The sequence below is a fragment of the Pempheris klunzingeri genome, chromosome 19 (assembly GCF_042242105.1).
Source record: "Pempheris klunzingeri isolate RE-2024b chromosome 19, fPemKlu1.hap1, whole genome shotgun sequence".
Classification (NCBI taxonomy): domain Eukaryota; kingdom Metazoa; phylum Chordata; class Actinopteri; order Acropomatiformes; family Pempheridae; genus Pempheris; species Pempheris klunzingeri.
The window spans coordinates 10687455-10703499 of record NC_092030.1 but is presented as its reverse complement, the minus strand read 5'-3'; the positions used below and the strand labels follow the sequence as shown (position 1 = coordinate 10703499).

The following is a 16045-nucleotide window of genomic DNA, read 5'->3' as shown; positions in this document are numbered from 1 at the left end:
CAATGATTACATTTTAGGAGAAGGTGCATTAAACCTTAACTTGCATGTTCTTATCCACTGAGATTTTTACATTTTTAGGCATGTTGAATAAATCTGGCACAGTTCATCTGTTTTGCATGTCATATCATGTGTTTGACTGCACCACACACACCAATGTCACGTCATGGCTGGTGTGATCCCATCACAAGATGATCTCTAGTATCTGACCTGCTTTCTGTTGAAGGAGCGTAACAAAGAGCCGTGAGTGAGAGCATGGTATGTAGCTTCAGGGCAGTTTGGCTCGTTTTCACCCGAGGTTCCTTCATCAGCTACACTGGCCTTAGCTTTTATTAGGGGTCATAATTTCAGGGCATCTTCTGTGTCTCCTAGAGAAGGTGTGTGATTTGGACAAATTAAGTGATTTGTTGAAATACCACTAACACATTCCAACACGTTTCATTCAAACTTTCCATCCCACTCTTAACTGGCTTGGGAGAGTAATAATTTAGGATTTCCGCTGTCATTTCTGTGTGTGTATTTGGTCTCATTCTGCTCGCTCTCCCTGATAGCTCAGTCCACCAGACAGGACATTGCTTGTGGTGGTGCTTAAATGGCTTCTCTGCAAAATTAGCCTGTCATTAAGTTTATGGAAGGGTAGTTCACCATTTCTGTCTCCTGCTGGACCTACATCTGCCATTCCTGTTAAAGCCAGTAACAGAGTGAGGAGGGTAGGCTCAACCCACATGGTGCAGTTATCTAATTTCAGAAGAGTTCTGCTTCATCCCACTCTATCAGGGCAGAGATTTAGAAGCTCTTTTGAAGGGTTGGTTTCCAAGCAGCAGCACATACTTGCGCCAGTTTGTTGTAGTTGTTGGCTGTCCATCCTGAACTTGTATCAATGAAAATTTATGGAGTAGTCACCATATTGCTTTTACATCTGCTTAACACAGTTACGCTTCCCAGAGGATGATCTCTTTTGCATTTGCTTGCTCGAAGGCGGCTTAACCCATCTTTCTTGAACTTAATTTAACAAGCTTTATAGCGTAAGGTTTAGTGCCAGTGGGGCTCTACATGTCCATAAATAAATGTGATATATAAATATAACGTTTGTATTTAAACTACATAGAGACAAACATAACCATATCTGCATGAAATAAAAAAAAAGACTATATTGAGAACAATCTAGCATTGTGGGTATGCAATGATCTCGTTCATATAAATCCTCCTAACAGCAGTGTGAGTTTTCTTTCTTAGACAGCACTTATCTCTGTAACTGAGGAGCCTCTGCATAATTCCCATGACAGGAAACTGAGAGGCTGACCGGGGTGAGCGAGACAGAGGAGGCACACAGTGTGGTCTGAATTGGATATCTATAAAAGAGAGTTTGACCACGACTTGACTTATTTAGACTTGGGAGATAATGTGTGCCCTTCTAGCTACACCGGGACCATAGCAATGTATACGAATCTGAACCGCAGCAGGTCAAGTGCCAGATTAACAGATAGAATGCAATTGGTTGTGCTAATGCTTTTAGAGCAGGAATACAAGTAAAAGCACTTTGAAATGAATAAAGGCAGTCTTACACATGACACAAGCTAGTGTTGTAGAGGCTTAATAATTGTGCAAACCATGTAAAATTTTGTAATGAAAGCAAATGAAATTACTTTAATGGGTTTAATTGTCAAAATGCAGCTTTTTCTCAAAATTCTACACTCACATTAACAGTTCTACCTGGAGCTTCCCATAACCTGAACTGGCCCCTTATGAAGATTTGATACACGGTTCTGTGTGTGTTTCTGCTGTATTTTACAGGTTCACTAGGACCAGCTACTATTTGTTATGTCCATATCATATCCATTTACTTCTTTCCCTGCACCTTTTCTTATTGTATTGTATGCTCCTGGTCCACCTTTTGATTTGTAACCGATGACTACAACTCCCACTGAATGACTTCCCCTCATCAAACACTAATGAGGGGTCTGAATATGTTGGTTTGTCTACCAAGCACTCCCCCCAGTATTGGTTGTTTTGCTCCAAACGGATGCAGTAGTTCAAAGGTGATTACAGTTGTAGTCATTCTTTTTATGATATGAGGTCACATGAATACCAACAGGAATATATCATGTATTAGAGTGATCATACCAAGCTGATCAACAGTTTTCAGTTGCTAAGCAGGACGTGCTTCATTAGCTATGTTACTAAACCACATAGCCCGTACAGATACATTGACTGGAAAAAAAAACATCATGGCTGCTTGCAGCCTCATAACACTGCGCTGACCACTCACATTCTTGGAGAGAAGAAAAGCAGTGGTTGAATCTTCAGTCTTGTTTTCCTACTTTGACACTGTGGTTATTTGCTACCATCCATTGAGGTTTAACTCAACCAGCAGCATCATTTCTGTATCTAAAGTAGCTCTGCCGTCAAGAAATGTTTGTATAACTCCAGTGCTCTCCGTGAACTGTTAAAACGCCTCTCGCCAAAAACTCAAGGAAAGGCTGGAAGTAAGGGCAGAAAATGTAGAGGGGTGGAGGATGGGGAGCAACAGAAACAAAGATTAGAGGACTGAGAGGCAGAGGGATACATGCACACACACACACACACACACACACTCAAGCAGTTTAAACAGGAGAGGGAAGGAAAGTGTTGAGGTGTGCCAGAAGGCCCTCAGTCAAAACCCCAGTAGATGGAGCCGTGGCCTGGCCTCTCAGCTCTCAAAGGGCCCTTTCATGGGGGAGGCAGCAGGCTGTTGGAATGCAGCAGCCAGCAGTCTTATTCAGCTCTGGATGGAAAAGCATCCTACTGCCCCCAATCCCTCATTTTCCAAGGATGTGGATACATGTAATCAATCACAGCCACTGCCTGATGGCATCTGGCAGCAGCTACTTAACAAGACTAAAACCCCACAAGTGGCCCCTAGAGGCTTTAGTGTTCATTACAGGATTGTCAGAGGAAACATATAATTGTATTTGTGTATGGGCATCATAACAGTGGTGGGTGTTATATTTAGATTTAGTGCTGAGGGTGGCTCTAGAAGTTATAACAATTTCATTAACCTTTAAATGCAGACTGTCTTTAGTGACCCAGGACTACACCCTGTCTAATTCATTTGTTTTATTCAATTAAATACTCAACTTCCTGGTATTCCTAAACTATTTTACAAATGTTATGATAGTAAAACGCATTGTTTTTCTAATGTTTTTCACTAACATATGTGTACGGCCCCTGAAGTCCCATGGTATGTTAGAGCATTACAGTTTATTGACACTGTGCTAAATGCAAGTGACAGAGAATTATGATGCTGACACTGGTGTCTCAGTGTAACTATGAATGCATACACAATGATGAAAAGGTCTGCTTCTGTTGGCTTCCTGTCAATAACACCCAGATGTCAGGTTCATCCTGGACGGTTGTGATTAAAACGTGCTCTGTGCACCATAGGACTGGTTGTCTAACTTTTACTAACTTCCACATTTATCATAACAATGATTTAACTAATGAGAAGCAACGTGTGTTACGTTGTAATTGCAGTGGCCTGTCTCTAACATCTCTAACAAGATGCACCTGGGGCCCATTATGACACAGATCATTTAAAAGCAGAACTGGACCATGAGAATTATGAAGAGAGCTCACACAACATGAGCTGTGTCAAGATTCTGTCCAAGGTCAAGATACTGTGCGGTCCCAAGGGAAGTTAGGACTGAGGAGGGAATCTCATATTGTTACCTCAACTGCTGCGATCATGCTGCTATAAATGAAAAAGTAGATTTCCAGGCCAAATAATCCTGATGGGTGTGGTTGTACTGTATTATTTGTCTCCAGAGAGGAACAATACGGCAATTCAGAACAGTTCTCAAACTGGACTATAACTGGTGTTTTGTGAATATTTCTGTTACAGGTACAAAAGGTCTGTCAAAGGTACACATTTTACACATTAAGATGAGTTTATTTGGACATCCATATTATATATGTTATATCTAAAATGTACATTTATCTTATGTAGCTTAGTCTTGCACACTAACATACAAACACGTTTGCATAGTGTTTGTCTTGCGAGGAGCTTCTTCAGGCTCGGTGCTTTGGTAGTATTTTATTGAGTCTAAATCTAGTTTCAAATCTTATTTAATCTGAATCCATTATGGATCATGTATTGAATGTATTATATAACGCTGGCTGAAAATTAGGAGCCTTCTTGCCATAACGTCTTGTACATTGTTAATGAAAAAAAGACCAAGGTGAGACAAAAGATCTGGGGAGAGATTCTGTGAGCATTGGCAATATATTTATAATATTAATATATTTTATCGCCCAGCAACGGGATCCAAAATAAAACATACTATTGAACCCAACCCTGACAGAGTTTTCCGAGCTTGGGCTCTGTACAAATTGATAACAGAGGTCTGGACAAATGTGGGCGTTCACCAGATTTAAAGAAAAGATGCTATTTAGTGCATTGTGGGAAATGTAGTATCTTGCGTTTTTTCAAACTTGACTCACACTAAAGACTAAATGTCAGGATATCTCAGCTTCTGCTGCTTCATGACAATTCTTTTTTAAATTTCTCTCTCACCAGTCCCCCAACTTTATGAAGATGCAATACTGAATCAGTGGAGTGCACCTTAAATATCTGAACCTCGGTAGTTTGCCTGTATCACAAGTTTACCCAGACAAGTTAGTGAGAGTGTTTAGCTGTTCTCACTGTTATTGCTTGTTCTTTCAAAAAGAAATCACCCTCTCTTGTTTCCATTAGTTTTTTCGTTGGTGACTTCTGCAGTAGATCCGTAACAGATGGGAGCAGAAGGCTGTGTATGATCAAGGGAAATATCAAACAAAGACTAGCATTTCACGTTGATGCTTGTGCTTCGTCCTTATACTGCGATCATAACTGCTATAATGTTTAAAAGACATTGCAAGAATATCTAAAAAATTAAGGTTGGTCCCACGTACATATATTTTCCCTAGTAGTTCAGAGGACATGTGACATGTCTTGGCTAGATAAAAAGACTAGAAATGATCTCCAGGGCATGACAAAGACAGAGTTAATAAAAGCATCTGCATCTGATGGAAAAATATTGTGCTAAACAAGCCTTCCTTGTCATCCTGGAGTCAGCTCCATGTGTCCCTACATCCATGGCTGGATTGAACTATCTATCGAGGGAGTGTGGCTCCTCAAAAGAATGCTGTATGGTTTTGTTCGCCGAAGTCCTCGGCAACCACTAATTTCCTCCACCACCCACATCTGTCAAGCACATGCTCTGTATCAGAGGGAAGGCAGGAGCCAATGCCAAGTCAAGTCGAGCTAATAACGGAACCATACGTTGTGTCTGCTCACATGCACCTGATCCTGATTAGCTGTAAGGGAGAGCCAGGCCCAATCATACACAGCAGACAGAGTATCCATTACACATATTCCACATAAAAAACAAACATATGTATTGTGTATATTAGAGAAAAAACTGTTTGCCTTACAGCTAAACTGAGAGAAGTGGCTGTGAATATTGAAATATTCAGACTTTCCAATGATTGCCATTGTTCCACTATTGTAGTAAAGTGGCTAGTATCCTCTAAAGACAATAAAGTGTCATAATAAAAGCATCCAGTAAATATGATTTCAGCCAGTTTATGTCTTTTGTTTTCTTCTGTTGCTGCATTATTGCCTGTACTTGTTCTTTGTATTTTTGTCAGTGGGGTGACCTAAAGGTCTCAGGATGCTTCAAATAAACAAACAAAATGTTACTTTGGTAATATGGCTAAAACAACCAAATATGGGTAAAGCAGCCCTTGAAACAAAAAAACTGAAAGTAAAGTTCACCATGAAGCACACTAAAGTCTCAAAACAAAAGAGAGTTAGTACTGAATATTATTGAGCTCATTTCTGCTCCCAAGAGGATGAACTCTTAATAATAATGTCACAGTAGCCATTTCAAGCATCATCCTCAGGGCAACATTTTTTAGTTTCACTACTGCCAAGCCTCTATGACTAGTTCCTCATGTAGTTCCTTTTGTCCAACGTTTTTTTATATTGTTTATAATAAACTCTGCAGCCTCTACGGACCACCACCATTGAGTTGGATCTGTCTTGTTTTATTTTGGCTTAAGTTATAACTTTTGTATCCTCTCTATTTCTGCAGCTGATCTAGGTCTGTCAGTGGATACAGATGGCATGGCTGAAGCTCAGAGTGGAGCTGCACCCACAGCTGAAGGTAAGATAAATACTTCTTGTTATCAGTGTGTGCAATCAGTCCAAAAAAAAAAATCACCTACCAGCACCTCTAAAGCTCACCAATCAAAATGTTCAATCTTGGTTGTTTAATCCATACAAAAACAAAGATGAAGAAATATTTTAGAGGGAGCTACATGCTAGAACTATATCCAAACTGAATACTGAATATGTTAGCTGTCGTGGAGTTCTTGTCATCACACTGAGGTTGCCAGGTTTGGCACTTTTATGCTTTTACAGAGGCCAAAACACAAATCTGTGCTCATCAGCGGTATCTGACAGGCAGCACTATAGCTGGAGACGGTGCTCAGACGAACTGGGTGGATGGATAAACTGGTGTTCAACCCAAAAAATTTTTACATTTTTACACATGATTTTACATTTGTGTGTGTATATATATATAGATTAAGCAAATCAGATACATTGTGTATATTAGTTGGCAGACATATTCAACCAACCAGGCCAACTGTTTCCCCTGTTTTCAGTGTTAATGCTAAGCTAAGCTAACCACCTCCCAGCTCCGGTTCTGTAGTTATACCTTAGGCCCCAAACATGGTCCATGCAAGTATGCAAACCCAGACAGTGTTAAGGTTGCTCTGAGTGTAGATGTGGTAAGCTTGTGATGACCAGCGGCCAAGGATTTTGATGGTGTGGTCTAATATTCCTCGGCTGCAGCGTACGTTGAGTATGTGCACTGTGGGTCACAGATTCGTGCCGTCTGGGCCAGGCACTGTCATTTGCATTTCCATACTTGCATGAACCATGTTTGAGGTCTTACTGGTCTCCCCGGAGACTGCCCATTGCGAAACAATGTGGCTTTTGGATTCATGACAACTATTTATGACTGTTAAGCCATGATGGCTGCTGCTCAGGTTAACCAGAGGTGAAAATACTAGGCCGGGCCAGGGACAACATCATTAGAACATGGATGTGGTTCATTTGTCTTTAACCAGGCTTTTCATGTTTAACACAGTCTTATCAAGCTGTTTATGGTATAATCTTCACACACCTCATTAATTTCTCTTTGTTTAAGAGATGTGCCCATTTTTGTACATGCAGATTGTGGTTAAATATGATGTGACTGTAGGGATGTGCAGATCGCATGCCCTACTGTTGCCAGTGTAAATCCTACAGGTGTCTGTGAGTTGCTGTTTATAGTGTCTGCTGCTGTGGAGTTTCCACTGCTAATCTGAATAAATTATTTTAGTTCATTAACTGTAGGAACTGTTAACATTATTTTGCCATTAATGATGGCAAACACTCATGTATTGTACTAACAGTCCACACATGACGAAATATTAACATGTGAGTATTAACATGCTTCCTAAATAGTAAAGCATTAACAGTTTATATTAGAACAGTTTATAAAACTGCAAAGATTGTATTTATTTGTATGTGTTGTCAGGGGGGATAAATACTAGTTGTTGCCTAGATGTTCTGCTCTTCCAGATGAAGTTTCCCTCTTGAGGGAGAACCCTCTTGTATCATGGCTATCAGCGTCTGTCTTGTCAGTTCCTATTGGATACCTCAAACCGACTTAATCTTAGGTGGTGTTATGTTTCCAGTAGGAGCTCATGGGCCACAGACAGTGTGGGGAAGTAAGAAAGTGTTGAGAATCTGAGAGACCAATGCCATATTCAGACGACACAACATCAGCCCGATAGTAGCACCCCCTGACAGACATGGGGTGTAAGGAACAACAATTGATCATTTAGTCTCGTGTAGTGTATCATTATGGACAGCGTGTCCGAATTCTTTTGTTTTCTCTCATCTAGTATGACAAATACCACAACGTAGGCAATGACGTTGACCAGTCGGAGCACAGAGCACGACAGTAAATATGTCAAAGCCAAGAGGAATGATGTTGTTTGTACTGTGAGGTGAAACTGTGAGACAGAGTAAGGTCACGGTCATTTTTTTAAGGCTTTTCCAAACACAAGACAGCTAGTATCATACACACTGCATCTGATGCTGTAGTTTGTTTAAATTGTGGTTGTGAAAGCTGCCAGGCTGGGATTGGTTGGGGACCAACGTGTGGTCTTTAGTGTTTCTTGGCTGAGTGCTGGTAAGAATTTATGACTCTATAATCACCTCATCTGGCACAGTGACAGACACAATATTGTGTAATCTGAACCTGGCAAAATATATAGCTGGTTTTGGTCTTTTTTGTTCACAGTAAAAGAATAACACCAGTCTTATGCGTTCAAATGTAATTCTGGGGCATTACAAATACAGTCTTATTTGTGTAATTGAGGGTTTAGAGATCTGGAATTAGCACCATTCAACATTCAGTCAGACAAGTTTCAGTTGTTACTATTTTCAAAGCCAGTCCTCCTCCAGAAGTCAGATTTAGTGAACTTGTGGCAACAACCAGGCCCCTCTGCTGTACTAAAGAGTTCATTAATGAGTAGAAACAGCTTTGTTAATGCTTGTGCCTTCTGGATGTTAAGCCCCTTAGCTCTGTCATGCTGCATGGTGGGTGTTCAGTGCGGCCTCCTGGCCTGTGACCATCAATCATGTTATAATTTCAGGGGAAGCTTCAGCACTGCTGCAGCAGGGTCTGTTTAATACCAGGGTAGGGAAATGGAATGGTACAATGTGAGGACTGTTTGCACTGACCGTCAGATCTCCAGGGACCGGAGGGAACACTGAGCAGTAATAGTTTTCATCAACATTTTGGAGTCATTCTTTAGAACAGAAAAGAAGCTCTGCAGACCTTTCTATGTAATTGTTCTTTCCTTGTTATAATCATTATTTAGGTGTAGTTTCAATGTGCACAACTTATATGTCACTCAGTTAACTAGTGGGTGTTCAAAGAGGTTTGTAATGCAGTCTGTCTTCTCAAGTACACTCGATTATAATGAGGATGTAGAGTATGGATAGATGGAAGATAATGATGGCATCCTGGCTCTTACCTCTGCACTTCTCATGCTTTTTCTAATACCTCACTCTGAAGAAAATAAACATGTTTACTTTTTAAGGTTTTTTACATTTTTAAAATACGCCACAGTTCTCAAATATCACATGCATAAGAGCATAAACAGAGTAGATTAAGTAAGTGAGGTCAATTTTATTTATATAGCCCAATATCACAAATCACAAACTTGCCTCAAGGGGCATCACAGTCTGTTCAGCATATATGACACCCTCAATCCTTGGACCCCCTATTCAGATAAGGAAAAACTAAAAGAAAAATTTCCTTTGGGAAAAGACGAGAGAAACCAGAGGAAAAGGAACAGAGGTGGGACCCCTCTCAATCTAAAACATTAAATATGGAATTGTAGAATCTTAATATGAAGAATAGATCCGCGAGGATGTCGAGCTAATTCAGGTGTCACCGAACAGATCAGATCTGAGCATATGACCTCTGCACCACGGAGACCTGGAAGAGACTCAGAAGACAAGAGTTCAGCACACAGCAAGGAAAAAACATAGAGAGAGAGAGAGAGAGAGAGAGAGAGAGAGAGAGAGAGAGAGATGTGATTGTGGGACAAACAAACAGAGGGACAGAGAGATAAAAGAAAGGAAGAGGGCACAGAAGAAAAATGTCCTCGCAACAGCACGTTTTTTTTTTTTGTTTCTCAGAATTCAGATATTAAAATAAGAGCAATGTAGGCTGTGTGATGCCAATAATGTCATTGCTCGGGTGTTAACATGCCTGAAAATAGTAGCACATATCCACAGGCAACCTCAGCAGCATCTATATCTATTAGCTTGGTGAACAATTCTCTCTACAGTACACCACAAAGGTAATGTCTAAAGAAATATAAATAAATAAATATTGCAATAGCTACTGATGTGTACCTCTCGTCCGTATTGAAATGATTTCAGGTTCATCCTTGTGGCATGAGCTCTGCTTGTTACTAAATTAGCTACTGATTCTAACTTTATATATAAATAACACCATTCTTTTTAATCAGAAGTTGAACGTCCATTTTTACACATTAGGTGTTCGCCTGACAGAGGAACAGCCAAGTCATTCAAGGCTGTGGAATGCCACATTTAGTAATGTCAATTTATATCTCAAATTTGCCTCAAAGGGCTTTAGAATCTGCACAGCATACAACACAGTTCATCCTCACAACCTCTGTTCATTTTTTGTGGTCATACTATCATGACATTGCCTAAATGCAAAGCATCAGTGATTAGCGAAGGTCGGAGGGGTCAGACCACAATGTTTGTTTTGAGCCTTTCAATCACCACTACAAGAAACATTCAAGCCGTTTTGGACCTGCATGTCAGCTGTCTCCTCTTTCCTGCCCTCACACACCAATGCCCTGCCTCACACTCTAATTCATTCATGTAGAGTTGCAGCACATCCTTAAATAATGGGTGAGTACGCTATAATTAAAGAGCTGGGTGGTGACATCACTCATCTGTAGCCTGCTCTGTGGAGAGCTCTGCTGTGGCCAGAATGGGAAGCTGGACACACGTCTGTGTTTTTCCATTGCGTAAACTCAAAATGCAGATGGTACTAAGAGCCAGAGAACTTCTGAGTGTGTGTGTTTATCAGTGTGTCTGCAGCCAACCATTCCTTTTTCTTTCCTTATACAGTAATATGCATAACTAACAAGGATCCTGTCTAACTAACTAACTAACAAGGTGAGGTCCTGTCGAAACACTTTGATCAGCACTGTGACTCTGACTGACTGAAGAGTCCACTGCATTCATTATGTTTGGTGGATCCCAGTATGTCATTCTTAAAAGTGACACTGGCATTTAACTCTGATGTTTAGTTTGGCTGATCGCCGAGCTGCTTTAAGCGTCTTCGGCAAGCCTCATTCAAAGCTCACGTCTCACTGACTATCCCACACTGTCACACTGGCTCAACAGAAGACTTTATAGGGAAACAATTTGGCAAATAGTTTACCAAAAAGGAAGTAGAACTCTGCTCATGTACTGCCTTTGGCACAAAAACATGAAAATACAATGAATCTCAGTTAAGCTGAGACTGAGTCCTGTTGTGAGGCTGAAAGCCACTAAAGTTAATACAACTGAGCTACATTACACTTAAGCTGCTAAATGCATTGTAATTGATATTTATTTTATTATAATGTCTATATATTGAAGAGAATGTTTATTTTGAATGATTTTTAAGTAAATTTAGTTTTGTTATTTGTTCGTTGCAGCTGGTCGCAGCAGTACTTTTTTTGTTTTTAATCTAAGGAGGAGCCATAATTTGGTCAGTAAACCACTGATTCATCTTTTAAAAAGGGAGAAAAAGATTTAATGTTTTGTGTCTTTTTTCACGCTGCACCGAAAACATGAAAAAATTTGTTACGCCCCTTAATAATAACTTTTATAGCACATTTGCACAATAATATGCACATTTTGCAGATCCACTTCGGCAATGACCTACTGCACTGACTGTAGCTGTGTGCACATACAGTGGTTCTGCCATAATTGAATCCTGCTTTAAATGCAAAATAAACATAACCAAACCCATTGCTCCATTTTGGTAAAGTTGCTCCTCCCTGTCACACCTCTGCTCATCATCAGTCTAAATGAGAAACAAAAGGATTGCCAGTGTTTTGAAAATAACAAGAACCCTGTATCTGTCTGCCTGCAAGGCTGTTAAAGGCAGAATTGTTTGAATCAACAGTTGGTGAGCAGCCAGCAACCTCTCAGACCTCCAGAAACAGGAAACAGTGCAGGAGTCGTTTTTCAACTGGAATCTGAATGGCTCACAGCCTGCTCATACTATCCTGCTAATGTTTTTGCTTTTGTCCTCGTTTACCTTTGTTTTTTTTATTCCTCTGCCCTTGACTTTTTCTTTCCATGACCAAAGGCCATTTATGCAGCTTTATTTCATCTGCTCTCAGCCACACTTGGAGTCTATCCTCTTACTGCACAACTAAAGCGTGTGGTGTCTAATCAGTTTTGGTGTGGCTCTGGTACATCCATTCGGCACTGTGCAAAGCATAGTTTTTGTGTTGACTATTAAGATTTAATGTTCAAATATGTGTTGATGTGAAATTATTCCTATCATTTCTTTTCCTTTCCTTTTTCCTGTAAGGGTGCAGGGGTGGGGACGGATCTAGTTGTTGAGATTTTGTTGGATCCCTTAGGACGCAATTATTGTAATGGGGTCTCTGTCTCTCTGTTTCTCTCTCTCTCTCTCTCTCTCTCTCTCTCTCTCTCTCTCTCTCTCTCTCTGTCTCTCTCTCTCTTTCTGTCTGTTTCTCTCTGTCTGTCTGTCTGTCTGTCTGTCTGTCTCTCTTTCTCTGTCTGTCTGTCTCTCTGTCTCTGTTTCTCTCTCTCTCCCTCTCTCTCTCTCTCTCCATCTGTTTCTCTCTCTCTCTCTCTGTCTGTCTGTCTGTCTCTCTCTATATGTCTCTCTCTCTGTCTGTCTTTGTCTCTCTCTCTGTCTGTCTCTCTCTCTCTCTCTCTCTCTGTCTCCCTCTCTCTCCTGAGCCACATGCACAGCTGTTGCGTTTCTAGTTTACATGAACACCAACATACAAAGGGAGCTAACTGAACACTATATAGTGCATTTTGAGTAATTTCCATTCTGCAGTGTATAATCCCCTGTTCCCTGCAGTGATTAAGCACATATCACTACTAAAAAAACAAACTAACGTTAAGCTCACCTCACAGAGTTGTGATCTGCTTACTGTATGTCTGTGAGGGTTAACACAGACATCTGCTCATGGCCACATAATCTATGACTACACAGATTGTATGCACAGACCACACTGCACATGTGTGAGCGATCTAGATACGACATAACATCCAACAGCCAGCACAGCGGCAGACATTATCCTGATGCTGCCTTTCAAGTGTGTGATGTACATATTTCAACAATCCAATGCGTGCACCACCTGAAAGGCACTACGCTGCCACTGCAGACAGGGAGCACTGCCTTCCAGTGTCTTAGGTCCTACTGGATTCAAACAAACATTCTTTACCATCAGTTTTTCCAAACCAGACAAAATCTCTGGTCATGAGGGAAACAGGAAGAAAACTGTTTCATCATGGATGTCTGCTTTCCATAATCCACACTCCTTGACCCCCAAAGATAAATGTGCGTTCGGTCTTGGACAGTCAGTCCTCGTTTATTTCTGTGTTCTCATGCAGAGAACATAGACGGTAAGGGAATGGGAAATAGAATAAAGAAATCTGAAGGAGGACTCACAATCTGCTTTTTAATTCCGACTTTAATGAGCTCACTACATGGTAATAAATCTACACGAGAAGTTCAAGAGAAACTGGGAGAGAAACTGGAAGTCAATGTCAGAGTTCCAACAATAACATTAATAGTAACTTTAAATATATGAGACGGACACCATGATAAATAGGACAAGGCAAGCCCAAGCACAGATGCAGCCTATAACTATACTGTATGCCTTTGTGTCCATAAATAGATTTCGACTCTTGTAAAAGTTTTGTTACAGAGTAACAGTGAGCAACTATGATAAAAAAAAGAAGGACTAAATGATGAGATATATTCAGTTTCTGTTAATTGTCAAAAATGCCATGAAAACTCTGTAGCCGACAATGTGTTAGTCCGTCTCTTAGCACAATCTTCATCTTTAAAAACCCCCACAAATAGTTTCCTGTTTTAGGAAAACAATTTATTTAATTCACCCCAGTTCCTGTTTTCGTGCATAGTTGAGCCACTTGGCCATGTTTCCATCAAATCTTTGGCTGGCAGAGACCTTGCTGATGCATTAGAACCACCTTGTCTCTTGTCGCTGTGCTCAGTCATGGTGTTTGACCTGTGACATGAAACTGTCTTCCACAGCCTCACCTTGGTAGCAGAGGTTGGCTGTTCCTTTCTTTCTGTTTCAGTTAATGACTGTGTTTCCACCTACATATGACATTGATGATCATTAGCACTTGTTTGGTATATTTGGTTTATCATACACCAGACTATGATCCCACAAAATCCCTTTCCATTTGTCAATTCTAATCTTCACAAAAGGAGGATTTTTGCAGTAATTTTGTATTAGACTGCATTGTCTTTTGTTTGGTGGACATTATAAACTGCACATTTCTGGCTAAGCAATGACTCTGACTTATGATTTGGTGAAAAAGGTTCTGTTCTTTGAGGGAGCTCTCAAAGAATCAACAAACTAATCACCCCTCAACAACATGAACATTAGTTCTTAGTTAAATCAACAGTACCAACAGTATAGCACATAAGGATAGCTGGAGGTGATAAAGGCAGTTGCAGTAGTGAACATTGTTGTTCCCATAGATCCCATTTAGCCTGTTTGTCAGTTTTAATGCTTCCTTAACCTTTAACCCTCTGCGTTTCATCTCCTAAAGGTTATTTTCTGGAGTTCCAAGAGCCAGTCAACAACATCACTCACTTCCAGGGGCAGACAGCCACACTACATTGCAAAGTGGCAGGAAACCCACGACCGACCATCCGCTGGCTGAAGAACGATGCCCCTGTGGTCCAGGAGCAGGGACGTATAACGATCCGGAAGACGGAGGCAGGATCCAAGCTCCGCATCCAGGATCTGGACACAACAGACACTGGTTATTATCAGTGTGTTGCCTCCAACTCACTCAAGGTTATCTCTGCCACAGGCGTCTTGTACGTCAAACTAGGTAGGGTTCGCATTTATATTCACACACTGACTTAAGTTATTTAGTCCTAAACTATATGGACTTTATGGAATCATATGGAATTTTGAATGTCAAGTTTATAATTTATACTATAATTTATATTTATAGTATTTTGATCAACATTTGTCAACAAAGTGTCAGTGAGATCAGTAACGTGCCAAGAGGATGCTTTTTCTTTTGACAAATGATGTCATGCCGTCTGGCATCACCAGACCAGTACGCAAATGAAAACTTCTCATTTCATCCTGAATGCATGTAGTTCACAGAGTCATACAGCTATAGACATTATTAGGTACACTTTATGTGCTTGATAACACGGTTTGTAATATTTTATTGATGCTTTTATTTTGCATTCACAGGACAGATGCCCACACATGGCCCAGATGAACCGTAAGTGAATGTCCTCTATGTATTAGTGTGTTTGAATGCATGTGAGTAAATCAGACAGAAAGAAAAGACCACTCGTACCATGTAAGCCTTAAATGTGGCTATGAAAGTAAAAACTATAAAAAGTTGTCCGTGAAGTATTTGTAGCTCCACTTCAGAGAATAGCACCCGGTCAGCTTGACAGCAGTAAGAATGCATTTCAGTGTAATTAGTTTTCAAATGTGAAACTACTCAAACCACCACTGCTGTGTAACCCACTTCTCCACTACCCATCCGTGACTTTAGTTAAAATAAGCCTAGTCATGCTGCTTCTCTCAGAATCAAGGAACAGAATATGTCAGTGCGACACTGAAGCCAAATAGTTCACAAAAGGTCACAATGGAGAACGGAGCAGGTATGACCTAGTGAATCTGGTTCTGTCCTTACTCAAGTCCACTATGACCACAAAAGACAGAATCTTTGGACTGACTGCTTCACCTCCATGACTTTTGCTTCACCTTTGATACAGTTGCACTCATAATTATTCAACCCCCATGAACAACTCAAACAAGAACATTTTAGATAGCTTTAGATAATATTGCAGGTGGTTTCTCCGAATTCAACACAAAATGCAAACAAAAGATTTGTTTGTCAAGAAGAGGGTGAATAATTTTGAGACTGCAGTAGTCATTAAAAGTAGCATATTAAATTAATATTAAATAAATTTGTAGAAGCTATTTCAATTGTTCTTCTTTGAGTTGCTCATTGAACACAGCTGAAAGTTTGTAAAGTTTGCCAATACACCTAATTTGCAATGGGAGTTGAATAATCAAAACCAACCATAACCAAACATAGTTGGTCCCTGCTTTTTGATCGATCTTCTTTATTGGTGATCAAATGTTA

At 40.3% G+C, this 16045-nt stretch overlaps 1 protein-coding gene across 1 annotated transcript in view; it reads left to right on the top strand.

The window, feature by feature from the left end:
• The window catches only part of ror2 (receptor tyrosine kinase-like orphan receptor 2), a 43188-nt gene that overhangs the window by 14329 nt on the left and 12814 nt on the right, over nt 1-16045 (top strand). The window contains exons 2-4 of the mRNA XM_070850257.1: nt 6111-6182; nt 14471-14758; nt 15136-15166. Of these exons, the coding sequence (XP_070706358.1) occupies nt 6111-6182; nt 14471-14758; nt 15136-15166 (391 nt within the window). The remainder of the gene's footprint in view (nt 1-6110; nt 6183-14470; nt 14759-15135; nt 15167-16045) is intronic.